Genomic DNA, 24,404 nt, shown 5'->3' on the forward strand with positions numbered 1-24,404 from the left:
AGGGAAGAAGTAATATGAGTCACACAATTTTATCGTATTTCATAGGGCGCTCAGTAGATGCCATGTAAAATTAATAAATCAGGAAATAAAGTTATAAGTGTATTACCTAGAATTATGGGTGTAATCACCCAAAGAATACAAAACTGGGTAAATGTGGTTATTCTGGTGAGTGGGCCTGCCTCTGGGAGTATAAGGCTTTGATTTTTCATTTCATATTATCCTGTAGCTCAGGTGTCAGCAAAATATGGCCTCAGAGAGGCTGCCTGTTTCTGTAAATAAAGTTTTTTTTTTTTTTTTAAGATTTTATTTATTTATTTGCGAGAGAGAATGAGAGACAGAGAGCACGAGAGGGAGGAGGGTCAGAGGGAGAAGCAGACTCCCCGCTGAGCAGGGAGCCCGATGCGGGACTCGATTCCGGGACTCCAGGATCATGACCTGAGCCGAAGGCAGTCGCTTAACCGACTGAGCCACCCAGGCGCCCTCTGTAAATAAAGTTTTATTAGAACACAGTCACACTTATTTATATTACCTATGGCTGATTTTGTGTTAACAATAGCAGAACTGATTAATTATGGCAGATACTCTGTGGCTTGCAAGCCTAAGATATTTACTATCTGGCCTTTTACAGAAGAAGTTTGCTGGGATTACCAAACATTATGATTTTTAAAAATTGCATGTATTATCCTTTGTTTAAAAAAAAAATCTCTACACTAGATGTGGGGCTCGAACTCACGACCCCAAGATCAAGAGTCACATACTCTACTGACTAAGCCCACCAGGTGCCCTGCACACATTATCTTGATTCCTTTTTTTTTTTTTAAGTAGGCTCTACACCCAGCATGGAGCCCCAGGTGAGGCTTGAACTCACACCCCTGAGATCAAGACCTGAGCTGAGACCACGAGTTGGATGCTGAACCAACTGAGCCACCCAAGCACCTCATGCATTATCTTGATTCTTAAAAAAGAAAATTAAACCAGGCGCCTGGGTGGCTCAGTTGGTTAAGCGACTGCCTTCAGCTCAGGTCATGATCCTGGAGTCCCTGGATCAGTCCCGCATCGGGCTCCCTGCTCAGCAGGGAGTCTGCTTCTCCCTCTGACCCTCCCCCCTCTCATGCTCTCTCTCTCATTCTCTCTCTCAAATAAATAAATAAAATCTTAAAAAAAAAAAAAAATTAAAGTGGGGAGAAAAGTACACTTCCTACTTTTCAATACTTATTTCCAAACCACTGTAAACTTGAACTCTAAACCCTAAATACAGACCACACTAGACTTGTGTATTAGTTTGCTAGGGCTGCCATAACAAAGCACCACAGAAATTTATTTTCACTTAACTCTGGAGGATAGAAGTCCAAGATCAAGGTATCAGCAGGATTGGTTTCTTCTGAGGTCTCTCTCCTTGGCTTGTAGATGGCTGCCTTCTCCCTGTGTTGTCACATGGTTTTCCTTCCCTCTGTGTGTGCGTATGCACACACGCATGCCCTGATCTCTTATTAGGACACCAGTTGTATTGGATTTGGGCTCACCCTAGTGACCTCATTTAATTTAATTACCTCTTTAAAGGTCCTGTCTCCAAGTACAGCCACATTTTGAGGTACCTATGGTTAGGACTTTGACCAATGAATTTGCGGGGATACAAGGAAGCCTATAATAGCTTGCAAGTCCAGTGCCCTGTGGGAAGAGATCATAAATAGAAGAAAATATCTGGAAACCTGCTATAGCCAGTGCGGTGGTGTCCAGTGGATGCACAGAACCACAGCCTTTAAGGGCAGGAGCTGCTGGGACCTCCGAGTTCACCAGGTGACCCAGCACATGTCTGGCTCCAGTCACTGCCAGGAAAGCTGGCTCCCAATTTGGCCACTTTGAGGTTAGTGCTTGATCCCACCTCCTTCGTAAACTCTGGCTATGCTTGGAGCTCTGAGAGGACAGGGCAATTCGAGGCAGGGGGTCTGAGGGATGCCCTCCACTCATGCCTACAGTGTGGCTGTAGGCATCTAACCTCTGCCTCCTGCTCTGGCCTCCTGGGAGCCTGGGCCGCCCACCTGGTGGGAGTGCCTGATCCTTACAGACAAGATGGTAGATGAGGGGGTGGGAGTGGGTGATAAGGAAAACAATCTGATCCGTGGGTCCCTCCTCCCCTGCCTTTGGGAAGAAAGATGGGGCATCTACATTTAAAGGCTTCAGCTTCTGAAAGATTGGGTTTATTTTGTCTAAAGGACTCCCTGGTGATTTGCCTCCAGTTTCCTTTGTCTCCGTAACAATTTTGCATTTTCCTAAGTTTGATACCAGAATTCTTATCCTTGTGGGGAATCTTTCAGATGCAAGTTGTTCTCTATTAGATCATGGGCTAAATGTTGAATTTCTGTTTCTCTGCAAATGTAATAGTAATTGTCAAACCAGGTGCTTGGCAGGGAGGGCTGCTCTCCTCATCTGGAGGCTCCTGGCCTCTCTGCAAATACTTCAGGGTGTCTTAGGAGAGGTTAATGAGCAAACTCCAACCACCAGCCTGACCGTTGTTGTTTTTAATGATCTGGGCATCACAAACATATCTCTCCTTTATTTCCATGCTAATAAGGATAATTTCCCTATGGAGAAGGCAGGAAGGATGCTAGACAATGCATATAAAGCAAATGTCAACCACCTCCCAAACACTTGTTCTATTACCCCAAATGCATGCATTCAGCCTACATTATTTCTGCTATTTGGTCCTAAAAAACCTATTCACTAGAGATTATTCGTATCTACCAACGAATAAATAAATATTTCCCTACACTTGGGAGTTAAATAGACTGACAGGACAATTCAGGGGTGCAGCTGGGGAAGCAGATCTGCATCCCTGCCCCCATCACATTCACCCATAGAGGGGAACCATGAAGGCCCCATCTTCTGACTGGTTGGTTCTGCATGGCTTCCTTTTCCTGGTAATAAAAAGCTTTCAAAGCACTCTGGACAACTACATTCTACATAAAAGCCCATTTGGATCATTTTCTGGATGATTGCTTCTTGGTAATAATTAGTATTAAGAGCAATGTAATGTAATTACATTATAAAACTAATGTAGGAGGCCCTGCCTCAGACTACTGCATGTTGTAGATACAGAGTAGCTCTAGTTCCGGGGAGGCCACCGGGTCCAAACTCCTTGCCAAGGTGAAGAGCTGGACAGCCTCCCACAGGGACGGCCATCCTCCCTTAGCTTGCTCACTTTGAGTGTCAGGGAGCTCACTCCTGACTGGGCATCCTGTCCCATGATGGACAACAATAACAGAACATTCTTTGTCCTTCTCTTGAACTTTCATTTCTGGTCCTGGTTTGTTCCCTGGAGAATTGCACAGACTAAGTCAATTCCTCTTCTTTCTTCAAACATCTGAAGATGCCTCTTCTACCTCCCCTTGGTCTTTCTGAGCTAAACATCTCCTTTCTCTGAAGTCTCTTGTACAGGACACTTCCTTGCCATCTTGGTTGTCCTCTCCTGAGCTCTCTCTAAAAAATTAGGGCTTTGTATATGGGATGCACATCACTGCCACTCACAGTCTCTTAGCCAGAACTCAATGACAGGGTCCTACGTATAGGTAGATGTGCTGGGTGGGAGAGGGCTGCAGCTGGAGATGTAGTCACTGGCTGGACATCTGCTTCTAGAAACAACTTCATACTATGCAAGGGGATCACAGACCTTGGTGTATTTCCGCCCCCCCCCCCACCCCGCCCCAGTTATCTCTGCCACAGACCCTAAGACAGATTGCGGTTTGGGAAGTGTTAAGTAAAATTCTCTCACACTGTGCTTATGGTTACATTCTTAACCTCAAGTAAAATATTAACTTTAAAACAAGGGAATTTTCACTTTATGACCCAGAAAAAGTATATGAAACTACTGTATTAGGTACCAGTTGCTATGTAACTCCAAACCTTAGGAGCTTGAAACAGTATTAAACATTTATTACCTAACAATTTCAGCGGCCCAGGATCGGGAGCAGCCTCACTGGATAGTCAGTCCTGGGATTTCTCATGAGATTGCAGTCAATATGTCAGCTGGGCTGCAGTCATCTAGAGGCTTGACTGGGGCCGGAGGGGCCGATTCTAGAATGGCTCATTCACATGGCTCGCAACGTGGCGCTGGTGACTGGCAGGTGTATTAGTTTGCTGCGCTCCCATAACAAAGCACCACGCACTAGACAGTTTAAACAAGAGAAAGGTGTTTTCTCACAGTTCTGGAGGGTGGACGTCTGAGATCAAGGTGGTGGCAGGGTTGATTTCTTCCGAGGCTTATAGATGGCCATCTCCCTGTGTCATCACATGGTCTTCCCTTTGTGCGTATCTGTGTCCAAACTTCCTCTTCTTATAAGGGCACTAGTCATATTGGATTAGGGTCCACCCTGATTACCTCAGTTAAACTTAATGACCTCTTTAAAGGTCTTGTCTCCAAAAATAGTCACCTTCTGGGTACTAGGGGCGGAGTTAGGACTTTAACGTATGAATTTTGGGAGACACAATCCAGCCCATAACAGGAGGTCTCAGTTCTTTCTGCACAGGTCTCTCCACAGGCTGCTTGAGTGTCCTCCAGACATGGTGACTGGCTTCTCTTGGAGAGAACCGTTCAGAAGGTAAAGGCAGCAATGTCTTCCATCACCTTGCTTTGGAAGCCTCACATGGTCACTTCTGCTACACTCTAGAGTTAGAAGTGGGAATAAAGTCTGTCTCACACTCAAGGGAAGGGGAATTAGGCTCTACTTTTGAAGGCAGGATTGTCAGAGAATTCGTAGACATATTTTAAAACCACTGCAGCTGCCAAAGAAATATTTCTCTATTGTTTTCTCTCTGGATCCAATATAAAGATTTCAGGTTTTCCACTTTCTTTATTCCTCCATCTTCCACTTAAAACTGTTGCAAATCTAGAACCCACTTCACCGATTGCATTTTTCTTAAAATTTCCCAGGTACCTGTATTTACTCAGTATATTTTTTTTCTTCTTGAGGACTTCTGTCCTGCAAAACAGATGAACGGCCTCTCCTCAGTGTGGATGAGGGAGCCTTGATTATCCTGCAGTTGGCAGGCTTGCTCAAGCTAGAGACAGTGACTATAGTCTTAGGGAGAGACTTATTCAAGCTTGTATGAAGTCCAGAAGGAGAGTATCTCCAGGGTTTTATACGGAGTCCTATAAAATGGATGCTTTGAGGAGAGAAGCATGACAACTCAGGATGGATGGAGTCACAAGAACTTCCCAGGAGCCACAGATCCTGCTGCTGGTGGTTTTAAACATTAATCAAGGGATAGGCTTGAATGAAATGGAGACAATTTTATTCATCAAAATTTCCCTCAGCAAAATGACTCCATTTGTTTTGAAGAAATTCTGTTAAGCCTCTTAGTGTGGTATATGAATGTGAGAGGCAAAGGCAGGCCTGAAGTGCTCGAGACAACCGAGAGCAATTTGTCCTGATGGTGGGGTGGGGGGCTGAGGGACTGGGAGGTTAGAGAGGGATATGGCCTCTGGGATAGGTCGCTGCTGTGTGACTCCACCCTCAAATAGTTAGTAGACCTGACCAAAGAGTGTCAGGTGTGCATGGAGTTCTTCTGCAGACCGTCAAGAGCCAAGTTCTGGAGAAGGACAACAACAAAGATGCATGAGTCCCAAGAAGGAAGGCGGCTGTGGGAATGGAAGACCCAGGGCAAGCAGGGGAAGGATATAACCAGGACATTGTCATCACGGTTGGGCCTCCCTTGGAAGCTGGATCAAAACCGGGGGCTCCCATTTCTAGGAACAAGAGCAGCTCACAATGCAGGCATTCATCCTTGTGGGAAGCTCTGGAAGGCAAGGTGTGCTTCAGGAAGACCTGCCTCAGCAATTTTCCCTTCTCTCCTCCTACACATTAATTCCCATCCACACATAAACACACTCTTGTTTGTCTTTTCTAATAAATGAACAAACAAACCCTCTGTTGGCCACATACCCCTTCCCCCTTAGGGTGCCATTTCTTCTCCCATTCAAAGTAAAATTTTGAAAGGTGAATACAGCTGATGTCTCAGTAGGCTGGCTGACCTGACTCACTCTACTTGTGCTTCTGCCCCCAGCATTCCACTGAAATTGCTCTTGTCAAGATCACCTATAACTTCCACGTTCCCAGAGCCCGTGGTCACTCTTGTTCGCATCTGGCTGGATCTCTTAGATCCCAGCCTACATAGCTGATTCCTCCCTCTTCCTTCCAACACTTTCTTCTCTTGCCTGCTTTTCCTCCTCCTTCATAGACAATTCCTGTCTCCTTTGCTGGCTCTGCTTTCTTTAGATCTGTAAGTGTTGGTATATCCTAGGGTCAATCCTGAGACACTTCTCTTCCTTTTCCAGACCCTTGAATCCTTATCCAATCTAAATGCTGATGATTTCCAGCTGTATAACTTTTTAGCTGTTTAACGGGAATCTCAAATTTAAGATGTCCAAAATCATACAACAAAGGAGGCAAAGATATACAATGGGAAAAAGGCTATCTCTTCAACAAATGGTGTTGGAAAAACTGGACAGCTACATGCAAAAGAATGAAACTGGACTACTTTCTTACACCACACACAAAAATGAACTCAAAATGGATTAAAGACCCAAATGTGACACCTGAAACCATAAAATTCCTAGAAGAAAACATAGGCAAGAATCTCTGACATCAGCTGTAGAAACATTTTTCTAACTATGTCTTCTTTGCTAAGGGAAACAAAAGCAAAATTAAACGATTGAGACTACATCAAAATAAAAAGCTTTTGCACGCTGAAGGAAACCATCAACAAAACAAAAAGACAAGTCACTGAATGAGAGAAGATATTTTCAAATGACATATTTGATGAGGTATTAATATCCAAGATATATAAAGAACTTCTACAACTCAATACCAAGAAAATAAAGAATCCAATTTAAAAATGGGTAGAAGACATTATAGACATTTTCCCAAAAAGGCATACTGATGGCCAACAGATACATGAAAAGATGTTCAACATCACTCATCATCAGGGAAATGCAAATCAAAACCATAATGAGATATCATTTCACACCTGTCAGAATGGCTAGTATCAAAAAGATAAGAAATAGCAAATGTTGGTGAGCATATAGAGAAAAAGGAACTCCAGTGCATTGTTGGTGGGAATGCAAGCTAGTGCAGCCACTGTGGAAAACAGTACGAATGTGCCTCAAAAAATTAAAAACAGAATTACCATATCATCTACTAATTACACTACTGGATATTTACCCTAGGAATTTGAAAACACTAATTCCAAAAGATATATGCACACCTATGTTTATTGCAGCATTATTTACAATAGCCAAGATATGGAAACAACCCAAGTGTCCATTCATAGATGAATGGATAAAGAAGAGGTGGCATATATATACAATGGAATATTGCTCAGCCATAAGAAAGAATGAAATCTTGCCATTTGCAACAACATGGATGGATCTAGATGGTATAATGCTAAGTGAAATAAGTCAGTCACAGAAAGACAAATACCATATGATTTCATTCATATGTGGAATTTAAGAAACAAAACAAATGAACACAGAAAGGAAGAGACAAGCAGAAAAACAGACTCTTAACTATAGAGAACAAACTGGTGGTTACCAGAGGGGAGGTGGGTGGGGATGGGTGAGCTCGATGAAGGGGATTAAGAGCACACTTACCTTGATGAGCACTAGTAACGTATAGCATTGTTGAATCACTCTATTGTACACCTGATACTAACGTAACACTGTATGTTAATTACAGTTGAATTTTTTTAAATGTCCAAAATTGAACTCCTTTTTGTAGCAAATCCTCCCCCAACTCCATTTCTGTAAATAATATCGCTACTCATCTGGGAGCTCCAACCAAAATTCTAGGTGTCATCTCTATGTCCATCCTTTCCTTTTCACACCAAATCAAGCCCACCAGCATGATGGATTTTATACTCCCTTTAAAAAGTATTTTGGGGGCACCTGGGTGGCTCAGTCATTAAGCGTCTGCCTTCGGCTCAGATCATGAGCCCAGGGTCCTGGGATCAAGCCCCGCATCAGGCTCCCTGCTCTGCGGGAAGCCTGCTTCTCCTTCTCCCACTCCCCCTGCTTGTGTTCCCTCTCTCGCTATGTCTCTCTCTGTCAAATAAATAAATAAAATCTTTAAAAAAAAAAAAGTATTTTGAATCCATCCACTTCTCTCCGCCTCCATCATTACACCTAGACCAGACCACCATGATCCCACATGGACTATGGAACAGGCTTCTAGCTTCCTGTTTCTACCTGTGCCCCCATACATTTTCACCTAGAAGCTACAGCTGTCTTCTTGGAATGTAAAACACATCACCTCCCATCGCTTCTCTTCATTGACTTCCCACAGAACTTAGAACAAATCCACCTCCCCACATGGCCTGCCAGGCCCCTCACAACTGCTCCAGCCTGCTTCCTGGTATCTGCACCTGCTTCTCCCCCTTGTCCTGTACGCACCGGCTACGCTGCTTCCTGAACATACCAGGTCTGAGGGCCTGGGACTTTATAGAGCTGTCACCTCTGCCCAGAGTGTTCTCCCCCAGATCTCTGCATGGCTGGTTCATTTTTATAACTAGGTCACCTCTTCAACAAATCCTTTCCTATCTACCCACTCTCAAATAACCTTTTCTGCCACAACAAAGTCCCTCTGTTTTAGGCTCACCATTGCAGGTATTGTTTTCCCATGTTTTTCTCATGTTTCATGTTTATTTATTTAGGGCCCCCCCCCAACTAGAATGCCTATTGTCCATTGGCTCACCAGTGTACCCTGGTCAAACGCCTGCCCAGAACTGTCAACTGAATGAAAGAATGAATGAAAACATCTCATAGTTCGTGTAGGTACTCATGATTAAAAATTACAAAAGAACCCTCGTACTTTCTCCAGTCCTTCTTGGGAACTGAAGGATAAGGGTGAATGTAGTCACCCAGGAAGCATCATGCTTGTCTCTAGGACACGTGTCTTAGTCTGTTAGGGCTGCCATAAACTGGATAGTTTATAAACAACAAACATTTCTTTCTCACTGTTCTGGATGGAGGCTGGGAAGTTCAAGATCAAGGTGCTGGCAGATCCAGTGTCTGATGAGGGCCCTCTTCTTGGTTCATAGAGAGCTGTCTTATTGCTGTGTTCTCACATACTGGAAAGAGCAAGGAGATCTCTGGGAACTCTTTCATCAGGGTACTAATACCATTCATGAAGGATCCACCCTTAAGACTTAATCACCTCCCAAAAGGCTCCACCACCTGATATCATCACATTGGGTGTTAGGATTTAATGCAAATTTGGGGGAGACTCAAATGTTCAGCTATAGCCACATAAGAGCCCTTAAGGTCAAGTTCAGGGCTTCCTTGTCTATATTATGTTTTCGAGGACACAGATTGACCTCCATGCTAATGCTTTTTTTAAAAATGGGGCCGTCACTGAAGGGTAGTGTTGAAAGGCTGGAGTCAATTATCAGGTAGGTGCTCACCTGTTGTGAAATCTTGGACAGGTGACCTTAACCTTAATGTGCCTCAGTTTCCTCATCTGCAAAGTGGAGATAAGCTTACTCCCAAAGGATTGTGGAGAGAATTAGGGTAATATATATGACGCACTCAGAGCAGGGCCTGGTAAACAGAAGGCACTCAATAATCGTTCCCTCTTTCTTCTCAGGAAAACCAGGCATGGCAATTCCCTGCAGACTCGGACCATCTCCACTGCCACTCTAGACTTCATTCAGCATCTTCCAAATTTTGGCCACGGTCTTGGCTTCTCTTGTGACGGCAGAAGATCACAACCTTCATGCACAGGGGTGGTAGATACAGGGCCACCCACCCCGTGAATTCTTCCGGTGTCTTAAACATCTATGTTCTTCTAACTTGCCAGATGCCAGAGAGCATGAAACCAAGTCCTGAAACACACAGAGAATACCAACCTCTATTTGAATAAACTGAACCAAGTACTTTTGATCTTATGGTCAAATCTACTGCCTCAAAATTGTTCATCTGAAATGTTCTGCTAATAAGGGAATCGTGGTTTGGGATAGTAATAGCCAATAGAATTTTTTTTCTAGTTAAAATTATTTATGTCTAAGCTGTTGGAGCAATTCTAGACAGATCGAGTTCTTGTTTAGAGCACATTTACCATGGCATTCAGTATTAATGTTCTCTAAGAGAATGAAATTAATAAATCAATCTGGATAGGAAAAGAAGAGCTATCCAGGGACTTTTTCAATAAAGGCAGGCTTGGTCAAGTTCTAGTTCATCAAGATCAAATGTAGTTCTAACAGCTAGAAAAATAATTATTCATGAGGATAGAAAATACAATAAAAGTAGAACTCAGGGTGTATAAAATCAAATTATAATATCTATAAAGGTTTACTGATTTTGGTGGCTACATGCTCCCAGCTGTACATATTCCTATGAAGATTAGCTTATTCAAAGGAACAAATTGGAAATATTTTTAAAAATAGAGGTATTATATAACTGAGACACAATTCTGAGATCCTAAATATATGCTCTTCCTCTGCTGGCTTCTCCACATTCTATATTCATGGGTCATCCTGGCTAAAACACTGATAACCTAGTTTTCAACAGAAATGTGCAGGTTAGATTAATTCGATGCTAAAGAATTAGAACTGTTTAGAAATTTTATGTTTTTAAGATGTTGCACCAAGTAGAAGAAAACAGAAAAACAGAAAAACAAACAAACCTACCTACATTATCTTCTGATTTCCAAAAATAAACACTGAAATTTTATTGGAAAAAAGAATCTCAGAAAACTCCAAATCAACCCAACTGAGATTCTGAATTTTATACACACACACACACACACACACACACACACATTGAAATGCTATACACTGCATTTCACTCATTGCTGGAGGACATTCTCCAAGTGTCAGGAGAAAGAACATTTACACACATGACAGAGGCATGTTTGAAACCTTTTATTGAACAGGCAATGCATTGTGCAATGGTTAAGGACACAGATGCCTTGTGGAAAAGTCTAAAAATTATTTTTGGAAACAGTCTGTGAATTGATGAACCCGGCTATGTTCCATCCACTCCTTCTTAGAGTGACTATCTTCAGGAAGACGGTTTTATAGCTGCTCTTGGAAATGGCATCCCTGTTTTACCAAAAATGTCATGCCTAATAGTAAACATGAAAGAAGACGGGATCCACAGGCAAGACGAGAACCGGAGACACAGGTTGATCTCGGGTGGAAGCAGAGACACACGTTCTCCTGGAAGACCTTCTCCTCTGACCTGGCAGGCGCTCCTGCCTTCGGCATTCATGGTTCACTCCCGCTCTCTTTCTGTCCAAGCCCTCTTTATCAAGGCAATTCTCAAAGACTCACATTCATACCTTTGGGCACAGGACCTTGTTCCTGGCCCTTTTCAATGGTGTTCTTGTTTTAGGGCACCTTGGGCCCAGGATTGTGGCTGTGTGTCTGTCTTTGTTGGCCTGGTTCCCTCCTCTTCCCCAAGCTTGTTCTCCCCTAACTTGACGATAAAATCACTCTTCAGTTTCACAGTTTGTTTGCCTTGATTTTCTGGCAGTTTTTAACTCAGTGACCCGTCAAGGTAGTGGACATTCTTTAGCAGCAGGCTGTCAGCCTATTTTATAATCTGGGGCATGTCACTCCAAGCTTGCGATTTCTTTCTGGCAAGTTCCATCCAGGATGGCTGATCCGCACTGGCGTAACTGGCTCTCTTCAGCTGATGCAATTCTTTCTCCGTCATCACTGCAGACTGAGCTGCTGGAAAGAAGACAAAACAAACAGAAACATGAGAAATGAGTTTGGATTTCCACTTAAGCCTCTTGTGTTTCTTTAAAATATACGTCAAGGTCTTAACTGTGGTCTCAAACATAAAATCCATTAATACGTAAACATGTAAAGAAAATTTAGGCATAGAATAATTTATGTACTAAAGAGACTTCAGAATAGCAGGCTCAAAAACAGTTCCAGCAACGCAGTGAGGTGAGAGAAACTTCCAGAATAAAACTGTGGGAACTCTGGAGATCGATTTGCACCACAGTGTGAATATTCTTAACATTGCCAAACTGTATACTGAAGAATGGCTAGGATGGTAAATTTTGTTTTATATATTTTACCACAATGAAAAATAAATTTAAAAATACTGATGCATGTGACAACAGAGACGAATCTCGAAAACAATATGCTTGGTCAAAGAAGCCAGATACAGAAGAACACATACTTTATGACTCCATTTATGAGAAATGTCCCCAAAAAACAAGTAATATGGAGACAGAAAGTAGATTAGTGGTTGCCTAGCCCTGGGGTCGTGAACACTGAATAACTGTAAATGGGCATGAGGTTTTTTTTAGGGTGAGGGAAGTGTTCTAAAATTGGATTGTGACGGTTGTACAAGTCGGTAAATACATTCTCACTGTCAATAGATACTCGCTGAGTTGTACACTTAAAACCAGTGAGTTTTATGGCACCTAAACGACGTGTCAGTAAAAGCTGTTTAAAAAATCAATGTGGCAAAGTAATTTGGAAAAAGAAAAGAAAACCAAAAAAAGCAGGACCAATCCCGGAAACGTATTTCAAAGTGTTTGGTACTGCTTGCAGGCTTCATACCCAAGTTCTGATGGGACAACGAGATTCCTCTTTGCAGCCCCTCCTGGAGGCAGAGCTTTGTCCCCTGCCTCCGGTCCACAGTGGGCCTGGCAGGAGCCACCAGGAAAGACTTGCTGCGGACGAAGTCAGCTTGCTTCATGGGCTCCTATTAAGACACAAGAGAGGGGCGCCTGAGTGGCTCAGTCGTTAAGCGTCTGCCTTCTGCTCAGGTCATGATCCCGGGGTCCTGGGATCGAGCCCTACGTCCGGAAGCCTGCTTCTCCCTCTCCCACTCCCCCTGCTTGTGTTCCCTCTCTCGCTGTATCTCTCTCCGTCAAATAAATAAATAAAATCTTAAAAAAAAAAAAAAAGACACAAGAGAGACACACACGCTGTTTGGTGACCTGAGATTCCCACAGGGGGCAAACAGAACCAAAGGCAATGGGCTGCGGCATTTCTGTGCAAAGATGAGTCGTGCCACTGGTACTTTCTTGGCAGAGCTCTGCTTTGTGCCCTTGCTGAGAGGGGCCTTCAGGATGGCAGACTCGGGCTAGCGTGGGGCCTGGGACTCAGCCCACACAGGCATCATGGCTTCTGCCCTGTCCCCACACCTGGCCTCAGCCCCACATGTTGGATGGCAGGGATTCCATTTAAAAGTCAAAGCGAACTGTGTTTGGAAATAGTTTTGGGATTTTTTAGGACACCTGGTGTGAACGTGGATGCCCCAAACCAAGATGACTGGTTAATATTTGCTTTATAAATTCCCTCAGCCTGCAGGAAGGTTTTCAAGGGTAGATGTGATGGAGCTTTTGGTTCAAATGAAGGGGCGCAGGTCCTACTGCAGGCTCAGGCTCGTTTCCTCCCACGGCTGAAACACGCGTATGGGTTTATCGTGGTGGCTATTAGGAGGAATACAAAAGCTGTGGGTCTCATCCTATTTCCGAGCACAGTTGCTTGGGTGCGAAAACACTGTTTCAGACCAGAGTGCAAAGTGGAACCCCCAGGTCCGGCCCCACGGCCCGCGGTGAGGAAGAAGGAGCCCCAGCAGGCAGCCAGCCCCGCAGCAAACGCAGGGCTCATCCACACGGTGCAACGAGCCGAGATGGGGCTGCAGACATGGTCACCACGCTGCTAACTGAGAAGTTAGTTTAACCCCGTTCCATTTCTCCAGATGCTGAGCCGCGCTGCCTAGGAGGCAGGGAGCAGAGAGCTGTCTCAACTGCCTGAGCAATCCACCCGCTTCCAGCAGCCCGGCACACACAGAGGGCAGACACCAGCAAACACCACAGGCAAGTGTCCCTGTGATGACCATGCAGGATGCGTGGGGTGCCGGGCCCCAGCTCTAGCGTGCTGGTCCCTCCCAGACCCACAGAGACAGAAAGCGTTTGCTCTAAGCACCTGGGCTCTCTCGGGCGCCTTGGCTTGCTTTCCTATTTCAGACTTCACGGTGCGGGCCCCGGGCTTGTCTTCCTGGTTTGGGGGCTGGTCCGAGGTCCCTCGTCGCTTCTGCCGAGCGATGGTGATCCAGGGTGGTGCAGGCCGGCCCTCGGCTGCAGGAGGGGGACCCTTCTCTGTGGGTAAAGACACAAGGTTATGCAAAACCTCCCAGCCCCTGTCCAGTCTCACCTTGGGCTTCTCCCACACAAAGAACACCGCACAGAGGGGCAGGAGGCTGGGGTGGGTGAGGGAGGAGGAAAGAGGGCCTGGGAGCCTTTCTGGCAAGACTATTACTTTTCTTTAGGGGACTTGGTTTTCTCATTTAAAGATGCATCAAAGAGAGGCTGCTCCTCTAGTCTGAGCCACAAAATATTAAATGCAGCTGTTCCTATGTGCACATTTAAAAGCCACCTTCCTCCCACAGAATACTTTCTGGAATGAGATAAAAGTAAGCACATAAATAGGTAAGATTTCTTTAATATAAGCCTGTCATTTTGGGCTAGTACATACTACGTGACTCCTGATTTGCTTGGAAGTTTTGTAGACACACTGTTATTCTTTTTTAAAAAAACTTGTAAGCATAACCTTCCTTTTGCAGAGAGTGACACCAAAACTAGCCACAGTTGTTTTCTTTAATGTTCTAGAGAGAAGAGAAATAGTGCCTTCAAAACCACAAGGTTTTGTTGAATTTTCTTCTGTGTCCACAATGCTTATCTTTGGAAGGGAGCACCGTGGGTTGCTGTCCCTCTTTTCAACTCCTCTGTATTTTCGTATTTTCTATGATGAAAATTTATTACTTTCAGCCACAGAAGAAAGCAGCAAGCCTACTTTCTTCAAGGAAACCTATGGCTTAGCGGCTTCTCACAGGTATGTCGAAAGTACGCTGAATGCGAAGGTTCTCCACGAGCCCACCTCTCTGAACGTCTGCCTGCCACCACACACAACACAGACGCAAGTGCCTCCCCATACGCCTGGCCCCTGGCCCCTTCCCACTTTCCCTTTGACATCCCAGTCAGCGAGGGGAGGCAGGGTCCATGTCCCGCAACGCATGCAGATGTCTGGGATGAGTTAGTGTCATTGTTCTTGGTGGCCTGGCATACACCACCCCTTGCTCGGCTGTGATAAGACGTTCTTGTGGTAAGACTCTCTGTTCTTGTTCCTGCCTCCGGTTCAGCCTGCAGTCTTTTTCTCTCCGTCCCCGGGTCACCAAGGAGGGGCAGGGGACAGAAGCCATGGCTCCGCAAGCTTCAGTCTCATGTCAGAGCTGGGAAGGGCCTCTGGCTTCGCACACTGACCTCTCCCTGGCCTGGACAGCTGGGAATGCCTCCCGCTCTCCCGGCTGCTCCCTGAGACCTCCACCCTGCTGGTCCCCAGGGAACCCCGCTCCATCTCTTCCATTCCTCCCTTGACCCTTCCTGCCTCTCCAGGCTCTCCCTGGCCGCTGACTCCTTCCTTGCTGCTTTGCAAAGTGCCTGGCTCCCCCACGGCTCGAAAAACTGTCTCCCCTGAGCCTTGCCATCCCCTTGAAGCCCCAGTCCTCTGTTCTCCTCCACCCTCCACTCCGTGGCCTCTGCCTGTGTCTCTTCAGCTAAGTCCTGACCCGGCCACACCATGAACGCTGCTCTCTCCATCCACCTGACCGTTGAGCGGTAAACCCTGAGGTCTCCCCGTTCTCCTCCTGCTCTACCCCTCGCCGTACTGATGGGGCTACATAACCTTGCTTGGGAGGCCTGTCCTCCGTGGGTGTTCCCTCTCCAGGTCCTTGTCCAGGACCCTTGCTCCTAAACCTGGGAATTCCTCCTTGTTCCTGACCCTTAACCTTCATCTCTTCTTCCCCCAAATGTTCTCGGTTCCATGCTTGATTTCAACACTCAGATTTGCTCAGACTACTTCTAAGTGTACAATCCTATTAGCCAGAACTCAGCATTTCTGCTCTCCTGCCTCCCTCCTTCCTTCCATCCTTACCCCCTCTCCCTCCTTCCCTTCAGTGTTTGCGATGCACAAGGACTGTGTTAAATCCTAAGGTGGAAAAATAAACATCCAATTGTCTGTTCTTCCAATATCTCAAAGTCTACTGAGGGGAGACTAAATACAAATAAGCAACTGCAGTGGAAACTGGAAGATGCTACAGTTTACAAAGTGCTGGGTGGATGCAGGGCCTAACACTGGTACGTGGCAGGTGAGGTGCTGTCTGGGTTGGGACCTGGAGAAGGAACCTTTCCGGCTGAGCAGAGGGGCAAGGAAAGGCCTTCCAGGTGGAGGGGGCAGAAGGCAGAGCTGTGGGCAGGCCGGCCATGAGGGGCTAAAGGATCAGGCACAGCCCGACGGAGAAGGGTCTTCTCGGCCTTTTTCCTGTCCATAATGGGGGTCACGGGGTTTGAACCAAGGGCATGCTCTGGAGGCTGTGTGGAGGGGAAGTATGACTGGGAAGGGATGGGAGGCTGGGAGGTGAGGAGGGAGGCTGTGGCCACAGTCCAGGAGGTGATGAGGGATGGGACACCCTGTTAGAGAATCATCCCTGTTTGCCCATGAAGGGTCTGCCCAGATGCTACCTCCTCCATGAAGCCTGCTCTGGTCAGCCTAGCTGAACATGCTCTCCCTTTCGTAATCCTTCCGTGACTCTCTTAAGAGATTTGCCCCACTGCTTGGTGCTGGTTCACTGTCTACTTCACTGATCTATGCTTTTGGTCATTAGAACTTACTTAACAGACGCACTCCAGAGACTACACACCATGTAGTGTTCTAATATTAGCTCATTTATGATGTTCTTAAAAGAGAAATGGTGAAAGATCACACAGCCACAGAAGAAAGCAGCAAGCCTACTTTCTCTGGAAGTAAACCAGATAAAACCTGGTTGACATCCCAGTCAGCAGAGGTTTATAAAACCTCTGGATAAAACCTGTTAGGTTTTATCTCTTGTCCAGAGAACCCAGTGACTGTCGGGCACCCAGAGGTAGTTCCACGTTTTCTGGCAAGTCTGCATTTCTCATCCCTTAACCTCAATCCCTCATTCCAGGGAGTTCTCATGGTCTTTCTGGACTTTAACTGTTTCCTTTAACAGGTTTCTTTCCACTTCTCCTTCGATCTTCTCCTCATGCTCAGTGACGGTCGTCCCTTTGCTCTCTCCTGAACGGAGTGAGATGTCTGGTGGTGCCGTCCTCCCTGCTGTGCCCTGCTTGTGCCTGTCAGGAGCCCTCGCCACAGCACAGGCCGACCCGAGAGAGGACTTCACTACGGGTTCAAACTCATGACCTCAGTCAACAAAATATGCTGAATAGTTCTGTCAAGACTAAGTGTGCACAGAGAAAATTTCCATCCCAAGTTTTAAACTGGAGGCCGAGTGGCACCTCCAAGTGCTCTGGCTGGCTCTCCAGCCCCTCAGCTCTGTGTGCGGCCACGGACACACGTGTCACTCTCATCACAAGGGCACAAGACAGCTCTGACGAATTCCTAGACCCCATCTGAGCCAAAAAGAGTATTTAAAAAGTCACTGGAGAAGGTTCTGTGGAACAGGGGCTCAAGGCTGGCATCTCCCTGGACCAGGGGCACATCGTGTTCTCCCGTCCAGTGTGCTCATGGGAACGGCGGTCTTGGAGACAATGCAACCAGGTCCGGCTTGGCAAGAGGTGGTTTTTTCTCCCTGAGAGCATGCTGGCAGATTTGTCCCAAGCAGCGAAGGGGCGCTGGCCTCTGCTCTGCCTGTCTGGGGCAGCCACGTTTCTGGCTGTACTCCATAAGAGTGAGCACATGCATCTGGGGCTCAGGGGCAGACGCATGGGGGTGAGCAAGCACCGCACCTGTGCCAGGCCCGGCCAGTGTGGGATCAAGCGACCTACAACGGCAATGTCACCAAACCTGGGCCGGGCATATGGCCAAGATCTTTCACCATTTCTCTTTTTTGGTTCCTGCTTCTTTTGGAAGTAGGTGACCTTTCCTTGTATCCCGTGCTCTCTCCTTGCCCACTTTCTTCCTTGTCAGGAATGCAAAGAAGCCTCTAGACCCTTTCACAGGATGGTCCAGGGCCAGCCTCATGGGTGGAGGGCATAGGAGGGGTGGGGCACATTCCAGACACCGGGAAGGAGGGAGAAAAGCCACTAAGCATCCTACCATCCTACCATGGTTCAGAGAGGCCTGCGATTCCACCTGGAGCCTCATGTAACCCACAGTCAGGGTCTGTCCCAGGTCAGCCCAGACAGAGCAGTGGGCTGAGACTGCATTCTGCTCTGGGGCAGAAGGCCCAGGTGGCCACTCTAGTCTGCACCCCCATTCCCTGCACTTGGCACCGCAGCGGGGGCACGGGTTGGGGAGGGTCCATGTGCCATATTCCACAAGGAAAGGGAGGAGAAGGGAATGAAGACACACGTAATGTGCGGGATAAGGCAGGTTTCAGATGCCAAAAAACTTCCCACAGAACGCTGTAGCTCTACAGCATGAATATTCAGGGTCAAAGTTCAACCATAAAATACCTTCTGAGATTAAACATGTTCAAAATGTCATTAAGCCCAGGATAATATAGATGTGGCAGCAGATTAAAAGGAGCTGAAAACACTCCTTTGTTTTCTTCTTTCTGCCTCAACACACAGACAACCTTAATCTTCTGGGGATTTGGCTAAAGGACTCTGATATCTCAATTTCTCCTCCCCAAATGACAACAGGTTTTGCAAACTGTCAAGTATGCCCGGGTTTGCAATGAACAGCCCAGGAACGTTTCTCACGCACAGGAAACCACCAATTCACGTCCTTATCTGTGTGATCTCCTTGACTGAGAGCCTGAAAGAGACGGACTCCCCCAAACACATCTCGCCTGGAATGAAAGGCAGCAAACTTGACCTGTTGTCCAGCATATGTAGAGTAAAATTTCTGGAAGACGGAATGCTCTAGATGCAGGAAGCTGTGACAGCCACAAAGCTTGCCCTAAATAACTTAATTTCATAGGAGGGCAACTTTTGGTAGGGGAAAATAACTTCTGTTGTTGTTGTTATTTTGAGGATATGATTCTGTCAAAGAGGGAGGCTATGAGGAGTTTATACATTAGTTTTTCTCCAGATTCCTTCTTCTAACATGCTTTCCCACCTCAAGGGTTTAATTTGAAAAGTATATTTATTGTTTAAGCATTCATTTCCAAGAGCTCTCGTTCTTGAGGGTTAGTTCAATAGGCTGTGGTAATGAGGACTGCCTCCTCCCTGGGGCCAGGAAACAGAGCAGCTACTGATGTGGCCGTGGGGCCTCCATGTCTAGGAAGAAGGCCTCAGGCTAGCAAGGTGCTTTTGTGCAAATTCCAGAACCTCTGTGTGACTCAATTTCAGTGTAAAATGAGGAAAGGAGCAGTGTGTACCTCTCCTAATGTGACTGAAGATTGAACGAGATCATCCACTATCTACACCTCCTACGTGATTGTGAAGATGTAATGGGATCACCCACGGGAAGGACTTAGCATAGCGTCCGGCACCGAGTGAGCTGAAGAGTGTGAGCTGCCCCCGAAACGGGTACTAATGTTATTCTGTTGTTGTTATTCCCACTTGAGGAGAGATGCAGACTCTGGTCACATCTTAGCCAGGACATGATGGAGGCCAGTAACCCATTTGCCAGTGTCCTCTCCTGTGACAAAACAAAACAAACCCAAAGCAAGCACTGGGTTGTCTCCCAGCCTTTTGCTGGGCCAGGCGGCCAGGCTGACTCTTGGTTCCCAAGGACATGGTCCATGACGGTTCAAGCAGACTACATCCTGATGCTGTGCATGTCCTTGTCTCCTCATGAACCACACCGTAAGGACAGTTGCCTTGTCCCTCATGGGCTGCGGAGGGTGGACAAAGCCATGTGGTCTGTGTCATGGAGGAGCCTGGCCCAAGCAACGCAGTGCCCACTGAAGCCACACTCTCTAGAATAGCAAGCACTCTGTTCCTTCTTGTAGATGCTATGTATTGTGGACCACCAGCCGGCAGGCAGGCTCTGAGGCAACTACACACTGCCCAAGATGGCAGCCCAATTTTCATCCATCTTCCTGGGAGCCTACTATATATATCACTCTGAAAATACCCACGTGCCCCGCCCCCCCACCCCAACTCTAAGTACAATGGTGAAGAAAACCACACAGCTTTTGGAAATGTTTGGCATTTTGACCAAGCTATTTGTACACGGGAAGACTTAAAATTAACCATTCACAAAATCCTTAATGTTACACCATTTCTAGAGATATTCAACTGGCCCTCTATGAGGCAGATGACTCTTGTCACCTCATTTTGACTTACTGGTCAGTGATTTTTTTTTTTCTTTTTGGTGCCTATTACAATTTGGCCTTGGGTACTGTTTCTTTCATTCAGAAAGACTTCTGTAATGACCCACTGAGGGGATGAGGCTGGGACTCCCAACAGTGGTCTACACCCTATGTGACAGGCAGGACACAGCTGTGAGTCTGGAAGCTGGGAGCTGTCATGAAGACTGTCTTCTGAGTGAGAGGCAATGAGCTGTACAATGTAAACTACCAGGGTTTCCTGCCCTTTGGCTGAGAAAAAAAAGCAAATCTCTGCCCTAAGCTAACACACGGCGGGACGGCGGGATTCTTACGCCGCTAGAAAATTTAGCATATGCTGCCATTTTTGAAGCCACGATTTTTAAGACTCTTTCTTTCACAAATGTCTTCCTTGTTTATAAAAGTACACATGCACATTGTACAAATTCAGAAGGCAGATAAAAGTATAAAAAAGGAGAAGAAAGTTTCCCATAAATCAATAAGCCAGGAGAGCTGTGCTAACACTTTGGCATGTTCCTTCGAACTTTTTCCATTATGCTGTCATCTTAAAAATACGTATCAACGGCTCATTCCCAGCTTTTCAAAACACTCTTTGTGGAAAGAGAGGCCTGAGTTTACACTCTAAGATTTCTGATCTAAAGTGCATGCATCATTAACATCTGTCTCAACTAGCTAGAGCCAGAACAGTGCCTAGGTGCTCCAATAACAGCAAACATCCTCCGTTTCTGTCTCCCCTCCAGGTCCTCCACTGCGGCCCTGGGTTACATGGGGGTGATGAGGTGGGTCAACACACACTAAGGGGCCTGGTGGAGTGGGGGTGGGATCCTGGACTCTGGGGACACGTGAGGTCTCACCTATGCTCAGGGTTTATGCCAGGTTTCCTACATGAAAGGTGAGGGTTTGGGGTCTTTTAAAAAGCATTTATTGATCGATTGTCAGTCTCAGCTTACACAGACAGTGCCTGATCAATACATGCTGGCAAAGTCTGCAGTCGCTCCTCACCAGTGCTGTCCATGAGCTAGGCTGGGCGATCTTATAGTAGAACTTGGGCTTTTAACTGTGAGCAAACTGTCTCAAAACTGTGCTGAGCGTTTGGGGAGTAAGGGCTTTACACAGAGCAAGCTCCTGTTTTGAATGATGTGCGATGGGGCTGTGCTCTACTTCTACCTCCAAATTAAACTAACTGCCATTCCTTCCTCTCCTCATTCAACCAATACAGTCAGTCCTCCCTGTTTGTGGATTCCGTGTTTGTGAATTCGCCTACTCGCTAAAATGTATTTGTAATGTCCAGACCGGTTCTTGTGACCCTTCACGGGCAACTGCAGACACGTGCAGAGCAGTGAAAAATTTGAATATCTGGACGAGCACGGTCCCAGCTGATGTCGAACAAGGGGACTCTCGGTTTCTTTCCTGTTTCTGCTTTCATACTGTAAACAAATGTCCTTTTCGCGGTAAACTTAGTGCCACATTTTTTGCATTTTTGGGGTTTTCTGGGGGGATTTTACTGTCTAAAATACCCCCCACATCTATTGCTAAAGCGCTGTCCAGTGGTCCCGAGCACAAGAAGACTGTGAGGTACCTCACGGAGAAAATACGTTTGTCAGATGAACTTCATTCAGGCCTGAGTTTCAGTTTTGTTGGCTGTGAGCTGGATGGTAATTAATCACTAATACATACAATACGGTGTCTTTAAACAGAAACACACATAAAACAAGGTTATGTGCTGATCGGTTGATGAAATGTAATCAGAGGCTCACTAACTCTGATTTCTACTCTACTTCTTCTAGGAGCAGTGGTTCGGTATTCGCTAATTCAGGATTCACAGCAACTTTATGGAGCATAACTACTCTAAATAATGAGAATCAACTGTACCTGATGAGTGCCCACGAGGCACCAGGCTGTGGCAAGTGCTGAGTCTACAGACAGGAAGACTGTTTCTAATCTAACACCTCTCTCCAGGGCCCTGCACACAGGCTCTTCTGAAAGAGCAATTAGGAATAGAAGGATCCTTCGACAGCTAACACATGGTCCATGGTCCAGGAATGAGTCCCAGAGCCTGCTGGCAGGGGGCACGAAGGGCCTCTGGGGCACTGGTCTCCTTTTGTTTCTTGTCTGGTGTGTTCGGTGTGAAAATTCATGAAGCTGCACACATATGATCTGTGCCTTTCTTTGCACGTGTATCATTCTTAGTAAAAAACAAACAAAACAACCCACAAAAACTACTCTAGGATAATCAGGACTCACTTGGTGCTTGGATAGCAAGGAGGAAGAGTCCAGCTCCCTGTCCAGATACAGAAACAAGGCAAGTGTGCACCACGGAGCTGTTTCCACACTGCACTTAGGCAAGGCTACTGCCGGAGGGGGCCGGGGTTCTCCCAAGGATGTCCCCTCCCTCGTCAGCAGAACCTTCCCATCCTCTTCACATCCCCTCAGCCCTCAAAAGTGCCAGGAGGTCCTTGGACCACTCGCCTTTCCTACTGCTGTCCCCCCTCACCCAGCCCATCGCCCTCTTGCTCCATCCTCTGAAGGTTTATCCTGAATCCCTCCTCCTCCCTTTCCTCCCCGAAATAAGACTTCATGGGTCAGCAAGGGCAGAGAACATACCTCTCTAAACACTCACTTCACAGCCTGATGGCAAAATGGCGCTCTCAAGAAGACAACAACTGTGTCTGGGAGCCTCTTTCCCGGCCACCATGGCTCTTCCCTACTCCAAGGTCAGGAGACACTGCTGGGGTTTCCTCCTCACCCCAGCTCCTAAGACCCACCCTCAGACCTACAGATTTCCTCTCTCACAATCTTCAAACCCATGTTAACAGGAAAAAAAAAAGCCACTGTTGTTTTAAACAGTCCTGGTAGCTTGTCTGGATCATAAGAGGTGAGAGCCTGTGAGGGCCAAGACTGCGCCCTTTTTCCTGGTTTCATGGACAATCTCCAGGGAGCATGTCCCCCTTGTTCACCCACGTGGGGCACACTCCGTCAAACAATACCGCTAACTCTCAGGGCGTCATGGTTTTATAAGTGATGCAGGCCTGGGGAAAGGGCCGATGGAGTCAGAAGGCTTCCCAATGTCAGCATTTATGAGGAGGGTCTGATAACACAGCATGTTCCTCAGCGGGGGAGTGGTCGGTCCTTGTCCAAGGGCAGGGGTTTATGCAGGCCTCCACAGTGGCAATTTATGTGAGTCTTTTCCCCAGTGGGGGCCTGGGGTCTGCTTTACTTTTTTTCTTGTTGTTTTCATAGCACAAGCTATAACTGCTTTAGGGCTCTGTTGCTCCTAGGTGAGAAATCTGTGAAAAAGCATTTATAAACAAAAATCAATGCACGAATCATATCTGTATTTGGATGTGTGAGGTCGGGAACCTGGGCACGTGCAGGCACATTTACTGGGGGCGCCCCAGGTGTCAGAGGCTTTGCCAGGCTCTTGGCTTAGCTTCAGGTACAGCTGCCCAGTGCTCTGCAGGGCAAGCCTGGCAGACATCCCCAAGCCGTCCAGCCTGATCCCCTCATCTCAAAGTGGAGACCCCAGAAGGTGGAGATGGGCTCGAGGACGTAGAGTTGTGATACACAAGCCTGGACTCAAGTCCATTCGCTCACCTGCCACTGTGCAATTAAAACAGCCTCTCAGCAGAAGGCAGTGACCAAAGTCCATCTCTGGGCATGGAGACAGCTGTCCATTACCTACCAGGTAATATAACTGGGGACAGAGAGCCACTGTTGATCTGAAAATAATTTTGAGCTACCGTAGACGAAGGAGAAAAAGTAGCAAAACTCTATTACATGGCACTCTCTTATAATTCAGCATGGACACAAACAACCCACCTTGGATTCCTTGTGGCTCTCCAGGGACAGCTGGAATTCTGCAAGATCTGTCTCAAGTGGCCACTGGAGAACAAGTGATTAGTTTCAGGAATGGCCCTTGTCCACAGGGCTTAGATTTTCCTTCCTCTGTTATCTGTTGGCCCTGCCTCGCTCCCCCCGGACAGGTAGGGAAATCTCTCTCCATCCAAGAAATGTTCACGGCTAAGATTTATTGAGTCTTGATTTTCAGAGCAGTATCATATCTAATGACCCTCACAAACCTCCCTGTAAGAACCTTTTCAACCCCCCATTTCAGAGCCAGGAGCACAGAATCTCACGGAGTAAAGGACTTGTCCAGGATCACATGGCT

At 46.5% G+C, this 24,404-nt stretch overlaps 1 protein-coding gene across 2 annotated transcripts in view; it reads right to left on the reverse strand.

Moving 5' to 3' along the window:
- Nucleotides 1–10,896: 10,896 nt before the first annotated feature.
- Nucleotides 10,897–24,404, reverse strand: part of CRACDL (CRACD like) — a 134,162-nt gene continuing 120,654 nt past the window's right edge. For both annotated transcript variants that reach the window (XM_021701197.1, XM_021701196.1), the window contains exons 8-10: nucleotides 13,948–14,120; nucleotides 12,571–12,715; nucleotides 10,897–11,721 (exon numbers count right to left, since the gene is read on the reverse strand). In XM_021701197.1, coding sequence (XP_021556872.1) covers nucleotides 11,582–11,721; nucleotides 12,571–12,715; nucleotides 13,948–14,120 — 458 coding nt within the window. In that variant the 3' untranslated portion in view covers nucleotides 10,897–11,581. The remainder of the gene's footprint in view (nucleotides 11,722–12,570; nucleotides 12,716–13,947; nucleotides 14,121–24,404) is intronic.

Source organism: Neomonachus schauinslandi, chromosome 10, assembly GCF_002201575.2.
Source record: "Neomonachus schauinslandi chromosome 10, ASM220157v2, whole genome shotgun sequence".
NCBI classification, from domain to species: Eukaryota; Metazoa; Chordata; class Mammalia; order Carnivora; family Phocidae; genus Neomonachus; species Neomonachus schauinslandi.